Below are 12,500 nucleotides of genomic sequence, written 5' to 3'. Positions count from 1 at the left end.
ATTCTGTTGATTTCCACTTGAATAAGAGTGAATATTATGTTTGAAAGAGATAGGTATTGATAATTCAGCAATTATCAATATTATTACTGTACACCTTGCATTTGTCGGCTTAGAAATAGATACACTAGGACTACTTCCATAACTAGAAGAACACTTCACCGTTGAGAGCTTTAAAGAGCATTTTTTTCGGTATTCATACATAATAAACCCTTGATTATCAACAGTACCGACCTCTATACGAGGGCGGTTCAATTGTACCTATGTTAGAAATGAAGAAACCATTTTTTCAAAAACATTTCTGTTTATTTTTGAAGATAGTCCCCTTTTTAGAAAGATATACTTCTCCTAACGTTCCATCCATTCTTTTAACCCCTCCAAAAAAATAGGATTTGCTGAACTCTCTCCAAAATACATCTCTTTCTCGGCGATAACTTCCGAGTTTGAGCTTAATTTTTTTCCTGAGAGCCATTTCTTCATATTATGGGGAATAAGAAAAAGTCACAGGGAGCCAGATCAGGAGAATACGGGGGGGTGCGGCAGCAATTCATAACGTAGTTCATGCAGTTTGGCGGCGACAAGTCCGGGATCAGCTTGTTGTCCACCGTGAGCAATCACGGCACCCATCGGGCCAACAATTTTATCATTTTGCCAATCTATTCATGTAATAAAATATTAATTGCCGTTCCGGTCGACACACCTCCCACGGCCTCTGCTACTTTGCGCACACTTTCGTTGGTCGATCAGCGAGAATCATGGCGTGGACTTCTTGAATGATTTCCTCGGTATAACCACGTCTGCTGGGCGTCCTGGTCGCTCCTCATCAAGAACAGATGTTCGCCCACGTTTAAATTCATTGAACCAATATCTAACTGTGGTAAAAGATGGCGCTAAGTGTCCCCATCCAACAGCATCCAACTTTGCTTTCATCTCCTCGCATTTCTTCCAATCCAAAAACAAAACAAAAGGCAAATTACCGAACGATACTGCTATCTTTTTCCATCTTCAAGCGAAAATCACACGAAACACGCCTTACACTCCAATGGCTGCCAAATCCAAACTAACCTTTGAATCAGTCTGAGATTTGTTTCACCATCATTCGATAGATGGCAGCACATGATGATAGCATAAACTTCCCTCAGGAACGCCCTTTGTCAGTCAAACACGGGTATTTATTGAACCGCCCTCATAATGGAGGTAGATGATATCTCACCTTGAATTGCGTCGGGGATATGACCGAGGGCAGGGGCGTGTGGCTGGGTCTTGCCTGCCACAGGGTCGAGTCACTCATGCTCCGAGACATCCCCCTCCGCAAGACACCGCCTTCGGCAAATTCAGGGCCGGCCTGAGGCCCTGGATAACTCCCTTTTCCCTCGCCACCACTCCCGTCCGTCCTCTCCCCACTCCCGGGCATGCCGGACGCTGTCTCTGCACGCCCCTGGCACTGAATAAGAAAACAAACCATGTGAAACACTCACACTTGCTCAAAAGACATTGCGGACAACAGAGGAACGTCCAAAATCTTACGTTCTGTGTGGACAAAAGTTAAATGAGCCGACGGTATCTACGGGTTATAATTGACTCTTTGTGTCCTTTTTAGGCCCTGAGATATGTACGAGGGTAGGCTGAAAACTAATGCACACATGCTCCTAGACTATACGAACAAAATGATCTTTAGAAAACCTCCAGGTCTACGCGCATGGAAGTAACATTCCCCCAACTAAACATGCATTTTCAGGTTTGAGGTTGTTACATTATTCATCCAGTGTAGTATTTTGAGAAGCGGATGAAGTATGGAGACGTGTTCTAGTTTGTTTCTCATAATACCATCTTTGATGAAATACACAAAACAGCCAATTATCAGTGTATTAGAAACCCATACGGATAATTACTCAACCTTAGAACTCTGCACACAAGTAAAGATTTATATCATAAAGAATATTCTGACTGCATATAGCTAGTACAAGTGTGAGTCATATGAAAATCTTGAAATTAAATTATATTTCATCTCCCAATTATTTTAATACTAAAGTTTTTTACTGACACAATTCTCACATTTTGTTCTCAGTAGACAATACAAATATTTCGGCACTTCGAAAGTCCCCGATACCGTATTTTTCACGGCACAACAGTGTGTGCCGGCATGTTCGAGGGAAGTTAAACGATGTCTGTAAATCAAGTAATGAGACTGACTTTTTTTATGTTTGCATTCAAATAAAATAACAGTTTTAAATTGCCAACCTCAACATAACTTCCTTCCTAAGCCACACAGTGGATTTGAATTTACCCGAGTCATTCAGTTGCCCGTAGTGATATTTTTTGTGAAACAGTTCTTTCTAGAGTGTGTTCTAAAACTGAGTGACATCAATTTCAATGTGCTATCAGGTTTTGCTGCTTCAGACTTGAGCACAGTGCTACGGAAACTCTAGCTAAACTTCGGCAGGCCTACGGAGATATTATTTTATCAAGACCCCACGTTTTTCCATGGATTAAGGCATTTTCAGAAGGAAGAGAGTCAATTGAAGATAAACCATGAAGCGGAAGGCCTTCATCTTCAAGAAGTAATGAAAATGGCAACAGAATCGGGATCTTGTGCATTCCGATCGTCAGTGGACAGTCGGAATGATCGTGGAAGAGTTGAAGTTGACTCAAACCACCACAATTCATCAGATTTTGACCAATGAATTGGGTATGAGATAAAATCTGTGCAAAAAATGGTTCCAAAAAACTTTCGCAAAAGACCAAAAGGACCAGTAATAGTTTGTTTTGGCCAGAAGAAAACAGTCCTGTGTCTCCTAAGCCTCCTTATTCGCCTGACTTAAGTCCTTGTGACTTTTTTCTCTTCTGTGAAGTTTAAAAATCACTTCAAAGGGTACTCATGTTGGTGGGACAGTCGAAGACATTCAAATGGCTGTAACCGATCAGCTGAAGCCTATTCCAGTATCAGAGTTCCAGCACTGCTAAGAGGAGTGACAGAAACGTCTCGGGCACTGTTTGGCACCAGAATGAAGCTATTTTGAGGGTGACAATGTAAAACTGGCATTCTATTTTAATTAAAAAATGTTTAAAATCAATCTCATTACTTAAATTACAGATTTCGCACATAAATTAAGAATTCCTAGTGACTGCTTAAGTGGAAAAGGTGAACCGCCATTCTGAAATGTCATTCGTCGATGCGTGAAAAACGATAATTGGGGCTTGAACGATGTTTCGTCATTTCAGCGACGTTTTAAAAGCTTTCAGTTCGCAAACTCGCAAAAAAACATCACCAGACGAAGGATTGTTAAAAAAAACATTGAAAATTCCCATAAAACCCGCCGCATTTCATTCTACCACTCACTTCCATCTAAACAACATTACGCCAAACATTTAACCTTAGTCGCGCATTAAACCGAATTCGTCCATTATCCATTGCCGTATCTACTTTATATTAATTACCTTCATCAAAGGTTAAATAAATGTACTTACCGACATCTCCTAGAAAACGTTCCGCCGCCACGCTCGTTATATCTGCACGAAAGAGTCGCGTCAGGGCTTGTTGATCTAACATCCTTGATCCTGCAAAACATGAAAACAACCGTTGACTCATATACAGCTAATTGACAGCAACTCTAACATGAATATTAGCTCATTGCAAAAACTAAATAATACCCAAACACTAAAATAATCTCGCTCTGGCATTTCCAAACACTCATGTCACAATCTAACTTCACATTCTCCACGAGATATTATCACAGTAGGGTTGAAAACGGTTAAGCATTGAAAAATATCTATCTATATAAGAAAAAAATACATATCCATGGAATAAAAGGAAATTCCATTGAAATAAATACGATTCAAAGGAAATAATAAAAGATTGATCGTTAAATACAGCCAATATTTAATACCCTTTGGACCGACAGTAGTTCAGTAACACTTCGTATAAATGATGGGATAAAAATCTAGTTCTAAGCTAACATTCACGAAACATAAACCTACGTGGTACTACATCCGAAATCAATAGGAACACTGTACAAAGAAGTTTATGTTACACCGTTTATGCTAAACATCATATCATAAACAACAGTACGACTGTTACAGACGCACTTTATATCAGAACGAGCAGCATTACTTGATCTCTGTGTATCCTGAAATGTTTACTCGATTTCGAACACGCTGAACAAATAACTAAGTACTTACGAAACACATACATAAGGAAAAACGTTTACGTTCCCTGCCGACAGTCACAATATGTGTGAACCTAGAACATTTATAATAAATTAATAAATAACAACAAATCACTGCGGCTGCCAAATGGTTTATGGGCGCAGTCATTACTTAAACCTCGGTGGATATTTCGGTGTAAGAAGGTAATTAAAAACTAGGCAGAATTTGAAGTAAATTGTCGCAACAAAGTGATAATTGTCACCTTTCTCGAAGGGGTCAACCTCCCCCATCGGTCATATTTTTCTTCTTACAAGGTATATTTAAAATTAGAATCACAGCTGTTCTCTCCTACCCTCCTCCTCACGTAATCTGGGTAGAAAATATTCCAGAGCAAATAACTTAAGAGCATAATACGGACAAAAGTCATTTCATATGGCAATACTAAATTTAATTTAACTATACGCTTAGAAGGTGTTACGTACGGCCCTTAATCCGGATTAAATAGTTAGAGTAGACAAGAAACAAGAGCTTATCATCAAAGCAAGTTGAATATGAACTTATCTTTACCCCCCAAATGACAACATTACTGACCTCGACAAATCTAAACCGACTGATATCACCACATGGAATGCTCACTCCCGTGTTTAGGCCTGCAACTCCGTTGCATATCTTATTACTATTCCGCAGACTTTCTAATTATGAACGTTTGAAATTATAATATAACAAATAGCCATACCTGAGGGCAGCTACTCAACATATTGAATCTCTCACGGGTAGCGAAGAATTTCACGTTATTTAATACCTAATTTCTCATCTATCCCTTGCGCATCAGATGCCCGTATGATGATTTCGTTCGTCATTTGTCGTATGTGATGAAAAGAGTAATTACTACATTTTGATGTTTCTATTCGCAATGTGTTTTAGAGCTATTAATTGTTTCACTTCAATTTGTGAAGTAAGTCATTAAAACGCAACTGAAAACATTCAGAATGTACGTTAAACGGAAGTGTGGTCTATGCAGATTATGTTTATGCGGTGGTGTACCTTTAATAAACATTTTCGAAGAGAAACATAAACAGGAAATAATGTTGGAAAAGACTATAGAAGATCTAATAAATGTCAAGGTAAGTAATATTTTTTGTGAGTGATATCTTTGAAATATATATTCCATATATTTGCTGGAATTATCGTACAACATACATATGTTCGTTACATCAGTTACAATTATTGAGTTCTGAAGAGAAAAGGTGGAAATATGTCATTTTTTAAGATAATTAATGCCCTGGGAACAGAATGTAATGGATTTAACTGTGGAAGAGGTCAATATTACGCGTATTCATTCATTTACATTTGTCATGTTATGTTTGTGTTTAGGTCGTTAAAGAAGATGATAATCCGTGGTTGGTATGTTGTACCTGCGTGGAGAAATTGACTGATTTCCGGCTGTTCAAGCGGAGATGTGTCGAGTGTCTGTTTGTTTTCTACAATCGCGTCCAAAAAGGTCCCTATCGTGGATCCAGAGAGCGGAAAAACCCTCGGGAAGAGGTATGTTATGTTTCTCGTTAAATTTATTGATGACTGAAATTCAACCAAGCATAGAAGAAGTCCATCAATGTTGTTGGTTAAAATGGAATTGATTTGGTGACAATAATTAGTAATGAATGCATCAGGTTTTCTATTTTATTTTGCTTTGGTGCTATCGTTAAGCTGCAAGATTGGTAAAAAGGAATGTTCGGTCGTATCGCATTGTGAAATAGTCTTGTGTTCGTATACTCTTTTAACACTCACATGGATCTTTTAACATTAATCATGGAATTCAATTGCACAGTCCGATTAAAGCAGTGCAGATTAGTGTTCATTCTCGTTGTAAAATTAAAATTTGTACGAGCGAGTTCCTTCAATATTCAAGAAATGAGGATATAACAAATGTTTAAGGTTTTTGTTTGACTCATATTCGTACATGCTCTACACAGGGTATTAATTCTAACATAAACATTTATTTTAGTGAGCATTGTGCCAATGTGGAAGATATATATTTATAGAAGTAATTATCCTGATGGTTTTTTCGCATGCGATGTATGCAGATATTAAATTTGTACTTCATTTTTTTAAAGACGGTATTTCAAACAAAAGAGTAACTTTCCTTAACTACCTCACTTGGTAACAGGTATTATTATTATTATTGTAGGTATTACTCAACGTCCCTGTCATCAATTCACTCCTCATTTTCAATAATTATTATTCATTTACTCATTCTTACTCTACGAAGATGTCTATGTCATGTACTTGATCAACAGAACAACGAGGTACCATATTTTCCCATCGATAACGCGCACCCGGAACTTAGTAGTAATCATGAATTTGTATAGATACCGCGCGCCAGAGATTCATAGTTTTCTTGAACGTGTATATATCCCGCGCATCTGTATGCATATATATATATATATATATGTATATATATATATATGTATGTATATATATATATATATATATATATATAAATATATATATATATATATATATATATATATATATATATATATATAAGAGTCTCTCTTGAAGCAGGCCCCTGAGAGGGCCGAAAGCTCGAACAATTTACCGTGTAAGTGTTCTTTTATATGTGTCTATTCTTTTCTATTTGTGTTATGTTGTGTCAGCCAATTATTATATATATATATATATATGTATATATGTATGTATATATGTGTATATATATATGTATGTATATATGTATGTGTATATATGTATATATATATGTATATATATATGTATATATATATGTATACTACCTTGATCAAAAAGTTCCCGGAATAACCACCGTGTGGCGCTCCCATCGTTCCGATTTGAGTTCTGTTTTTTTTGTTAAATTGGTACATCTGTTGTTGATATTCCCTTTAAATCTTAGTGTCATAACTTGACATTTGCAAAAGTTACGGTCGGTTTTCGGTATGTCCATCAGTGCTTCCTGCGATTTTTCCATTACTTCCTCTCGGCTGCTAAAACGCGTTCCCCGTAATGGTTTTTTAACTCGATTGAACAGAAAGAAGTCACAGGGAGCCAAATCAGGTGAATTCGGTGGCTGTTGGATGGTATTTGTTGCATTTTTCGTCAAAAAATTACGAATAATGATAGCACTGTGCGACGGTGCGTTATCATGGTGCAAAATCCACGAGTTTTCTGCCCACATTTCTGGTCTCTTTCGGCGAATTGCTTCACGCAAACGTCTCATAACGCCCAAATAATACTCTTTGTTTACTGTCTGGCCTTCTGGCAAAAATTCATGATGCACTACACCGTTGTAATCCATGAAAACCGTCAGCATTGCCTTCTTTTTTAACTGAAAACGACGTGGTTTTTTTGGTCTCGGCTCATTTGGTGAACGCCATTCACTTGCCTGATGTCTGGATTGCGTGTAGTACTCATAAACCCACGTCTCGTCTCCAGTAATGATCCTTTTGATGAATGTGGGATCGGATTCAGCCTCGCAAATCATGTCTTTTGCGACGTCAACACGGTCTCTTTTTTGCATGAAATTGAGGTCTTTTGGCATGCTACACGACGGAAACCCAAATCATTAACCACAATGTCTTGGGCGGATCCATAGGCAATGTTCAAGTCCTCCGCTATTTCTCTGATGGTTAATTTGCGGTTATTGACCAACATTTCTTTTACTTTATCAATTTTTTCACCGACTTTCGATGTCGATGGTCTGCCACTGCATTCATCATCTTCGATTGACTCACGACCACTTCTGAACCGCTCGTGCCACTGGTAAACGACCGTTTTTTTTTAGAGAATCGTTGCCGAAACACTTTTCCAACATTTCCAACGTCCGTGCGCCACTAAATCCGTTTTTTACGCAAAATTTAATACAAGTTTGTTGTTGCAAATTTAAATCCATTTCTGAAATTGTAAAAAATCGCCAACACACACAGAGATAGATGTACTCTTGGCTACGTAACTTTTGCAAATGTCAAGTTATGACACTAAGATTTAAAGGGAATATCAACAACAGATGTACCAATTTAACAAAAAAAACAGAACTCAAATCGGAACGATGGGAGCGCCACACGGTGGTTATTCCGGGAACTTTTTGATCAAGTTAGTATGTATATATATATATATATATATATATATATATATATATATATATATATATATACACACACATATATATACATATGTATATGTGTATGTATGTATGTATATATATATGTATATATGTATATATATATGTATATATATATATATATGTATATATATATATGCGCGTAAAAATTATATATAGTGTGTTCGTAAAAATACGTCAATATCGGATGTGTGTGTGTAAATATACGTCTATTACGGTGTAATATACGGTATTTCGATGTTCATGTGCATCTGGCGATGGCAATTTTTGAAGCCATGCCGCTGAAGTCTTCAGGTCATAAGTGACGATATGTCCATTTCCGGCCGTCGTGTACAGGGTGCGTTCCATAAGTAATGCAATTAAATTTCCTGCGGCGCCCCTATTGGTCGGAGTGGATTCGACTTACTTGGAGTGGTTGGGGGGACGCTAAGATCTGCCACAAAACCGGTCTAAGTACTCTCCAAGCTGTGGAAGCGGCATAATGTCAGTTTTTGTAAACCTCGACACGCCGATCGTGTCACAAAATAAATAGAAACGACCATCGAGCAACATTATGCGATTGCTTTGTGCTAAACTGAAAAAATCTCTTTAGAGGAGATTAACAAAATGATTCGTGAGGCCTACGGGAACTCTGCTCTGCCCTATTCACGAGTTTCAAGTTTGCTAAAGGCCTCTAAGGAGGGCCGGGAGCATGTTCACGATGAACAAGCCCAAAAAGGCAGTAATGAGCAAATCAAAAGTGAGAACAATGCTCATTGTCTTTTTCGACATCAAAGAATTGTTCCATTAGGAGTTTGTTCCTAAAGGACAGACAGATAACCCTGCCTGCTACGTGGATATGCTGGAAAGACTCCGAAAAAGGGTCGTCAGGACGATAAACGACATCTCCGCTACCTGTCAACTCCATCACGACAAGTTGCCTTCCCACAAAGCACTACGAGTTCCTGGCCAATCCGTAGGTGCCAATGCTGCCTCACCCAACCCCCCATAGTCCTGACGTCACCCCAGCAGACTTCTTTTTGTTCCCTTGGGTTAAGGCAGCCCTGAAAGGAAACTGTTTGTTGTAGAAGAAATATCCAAAATGAATAACTGTTTGAAGCACTTTTCCACTCGATAAAATATTCGAGTTTCGAGTTTGCTAAAGGCCTCTAAGGAGGGCCGGGAGCATGTTCACGATGAACAAGCCCAAAAAGGCAGTAATGAGCAAATCAAAAGTGAGAACAATGCTCATTGTCTTTTTCGACATCAAAGAATTGTTCCATTAGGAGTTTGTTCCTAAAGGACAGACAGATAACCCTGCCTGCTACGTGGATATGCTGGAAAGACTCCGAAAAAGGGTCGTCAGGACGATAAACGACATCTCCGCTACCTGTCAACTCCATCACGACAAGTTGCCTTCCCACAAAGCACTACGAGTTCCTGGCCAATCCGTAGGTGCCAATGCTGCCTCACCCAACCCCCCATAGTCCTGACGTCACCCCAGCAGACTTCTCTTTGTTCCCTTGGGTTAAGGCAGCCCTGAAAGGAAACTGTTTATTGTCCAAAGAAGAAATATCCATAATGAATAACTGTTTGAAGCACTTTTCCACTTGATAAAAATATTTTTATTTACGACCGGGTTTCCATGTATTACATCATCATCAGCTAACCAACTGAAGTTGTGTTCAAGCTTATATACATTCCGGAAGGGGTGGAGAGGAGGGGAAGGGGGTCAAGGGAAACACAAGGGTGACATTTACAAGAAATAGTGGAAACAGCGTATTGACCTTTTTAAAAAACACACGGTATATATAGTCTTTAGGGTTCGAAGTGATCCTGTTGGGTGGATGGCGGCAGTCTCCAATAAACAATCGGTGGCCGGGACGGATCCAGTAGACCGGCTGGGTTTGGAGGCCAAGGATAAGGCCCTTCTGGAAGAGTGGTGGTGGAATACCCCCACTTAATTCACACACTGAGGGGGGAGGAAGGAGAAAGCAGTCAAGGAAGGAGGCGGTTATGTATCACGCGTTGTCAAGGATTACTGACGAAAGTTGATCGAAAGGAGGGGGAAAGAGGAAGAAGTGAGCTGCATGTCGTTGAGAAGAGGGGGTTTCTTCTTAACTCGTTGGACAATCTGCATTTATGGGGTCTTTCTTCAAAATTTCAAAATTGTTGGAAGAAATGAAGGCTTGGCACTTACGACCAAGACCTACAAAAACTTAGCTACGGACTGCGAAGTGGCCCTTTCCGGTGAAAGTTTTGGAGGGAGGAGGTTTGAAAGGAACGAGGCGGTTGTGTGTCACGTGTGGTCAAAGTTTACTGACGAAAGGACTACTTACTTTTTTATCAAGGTCAATACGCTGTTTCCGCTATTTCTTGTAAATGTCTCCCTTGTCTTTCCCTTCTTCTCTCCACCCCCCCTCGTTTCCTACCACGTCCTCTCCACCCCTTCCGGAATGTATATAAGCTTGAACACAACTTCAGTTGGTTACCTGATGATGATGTAATACATCGAAACCCGGTCGTAAATAAAAACATTTTTATCAAGTGGAAAAGTGCTTCAAACAGTTATTCATTTTGGATATTTCTTCTTTGGACAATAAACAGTTTCCTTTCAGGGCTGCCTTAACCCAAGGGAACAAAGAGAAGTCTGCTGGGGCGACGTCAGGACTATAGGGGGTTGGGTGAGGCAGCATTGGCACCTACGGATTGGCCAGGAACTCGTATTGCATTATGGCAAGGCAAGTTGTCGTGATGGCCTTGCCAGGTAGCGGAGATGTCGTTTATCGTCCTGACGACCCTTTTTCGGAGTCTTTCCAGCATATCCACGTAGCAGGCAGGGTTATCTGTCTGTCCTTTAGGAACAAACTCCTAATGGAACAATTCTTTGATGTCGAAAAAGACAATGAGCATTGTTCTCACTTTTGATTTGCTCATTACTGCCTTTTTGGGTTGGTTCATCATGAAGATGTTCCCGGCCATCCTTAAAGGCCTTTAGCCAACTCGAACTCGAATATTTTATCGAGTGGAAAAGTGCTTCAATCAGTTATTCATTACGTTCAACTTCCAGCACATCACACCTGAAGCTACTCAATTTATAAGAAATATCCAATTAGCCGAGACGAAGGCCTTGGGAGAGGTCTCGGAAGACACCTTCCAAGGCATGTATCGGTCATGATAAGGTTGCTGTTAAAAAATGTGTGGAGGCTGTACTTTGAAGAATTTTTAGAGTTTTCACAAATCTTTTTTATAGCTCACTTTAAAAAAAACTAACTGCCTTGCTCTCAGATCGCACCCGGTATAGGTCCATCAGTTATCGTTGTAGACAAACCCTGCGGATATCTCATGTTTGATTATTTTAATGTCAGCCTCATCGAATGATGTCTTCCCTTCTGCCTAGACAAATGATGAGAAACAGCAGAATGAGGAGGACCTTGAAGAAGGAATCACCGGCAATGCTGATGGACTGTCAGCCAAAGCATGGGAGATCGACAGTCCTGAGGGAAGTGCTGAACCTTCGGATATGATAGGAACACCTGAAGTAGAGGATCCTTTCTCTGGCATCCCTGGGGAGAGTCCCACGACGCCGGGAAGTGGTTACGAATGCCCTGAGATGCAGGTGAGATGTTTTTCCTTGAGTTCTCGTTGATGATCTAACCGGCAGTCTTACAAAGTCCAGGAACCTTTCTCGTTTGAATCAGTTACAGCAAGGCTATGGTGGAACCGTGTATGTACGTGAGTAGACTGAAAAGCGATCACACCTACTTGTAGACCACAAATAAGTAGATAGGGCAAGAAGTATATTAAAGTAAAATTCTTTAAGTTTCAAAATAATATATTTATATCTTAACAGAGTCACCGTTAAGGCTAACAAAATTTCTCCCGACGTGTAACAAGTTTTTACATTCTGTCGCTGAAAAACTATTGCAACTTTTGTTGAATCCATTTAACTTGACAGTTGCCATCATCTCATCTTCCGAGGTGTAATTATTACCCTTTGAGGTTGTCTCTTTAGTTGAGAAACAAAATGTAAATGGCAAGGCGCTAAATTTGGGGAGGAGGAGGGTTTGGAATCAGTTCAAATGTCTATAGGTTTCGTAGAACCTCTCCAGTTTGCGCTAATCATTTGTGGACATTGTATAGTCATTTTGTCAAAATTATTGGTGCCCGGCTGCTGCCTTTAGCACGACAAACTCTACCAATACGCTAAGCGATACTGTATTGAGTATATTGCCGGTCATTTCGAATC

The 12,500-nt window shown here is 39.5% G+C and overlaps 2 protein-coding genes across 2 annotated transcripts in view; one reads left to right on the top strand and one right to left on the bottom strand.

Annotated features, from left to right (window-relative positions):
* The window catches only part of LOC139685932 (microtubule-associated serine/threonine-protein kinase 3-like), a 62,978-nt gene extending 57,985 nt beyond the window's left edge, over positions 1–4,993 (bottom strand). The window contains exons 1-3 of the mRNA XM_071583068.1: positions 4,880–4,993; positions 3,466–3,555; positions 1,211–1,441 (exon numbers count right to left, since the gene is read on the bottom strand). Coding sequence (XP_071439169.1) covers positions 1,211–1,441; positions 3,466–3,471 — 237 coding nt within the window. The 5' untranslated portion in view covers positions 3,472–3,555; positions 4,880–4,993. The remainder of the gene's footprint in view (positions 1–1,210; positions 1,442–3,465; positions 3,556–4,879) is intronic.
* The window catches only part of LOC139685935 (zinc finger protein 697-like), a 19,397-nt gene continuing 11,872 nt past the window's right edge, over positions 4,976–12,500 (top strand). The window contains exons 1-3 of the mRNA XM_071583071.1: positions 4,976–4,981; positions 5,518–5,688; positions 11,652–11,870. Coding sequence (XP_071439172.1) covers positions 4,976–4,981; positions 5,518–5,688; positions 11,652–11,870 — 396 coding nt within the window. The remainder of the gene's footprint in view (positions 4,982–5,517; positions 5,689–11,651; positions 11,871–12,500) is intronic.

This window comes from Hetaerina americana, unplaced genomic scaffold, assembly GCF_022747635.1.
Source record: "Hetaerina americana unplaced genomic scaffold, ioHetAmer1.1.p SCAF_121, whole genome shotgun sequence".
NCBI lineage: Eukaryota > Metazoa > Arthropoda > Insecta > Odonata > Calopterygidae > Hetaerina > Hetaerina americana.
The sequence above is the reverse complement of the archived record's forward strand: the minus strand, read 5'-3'. Positions and strand labels throughout refer to the sequence as shown.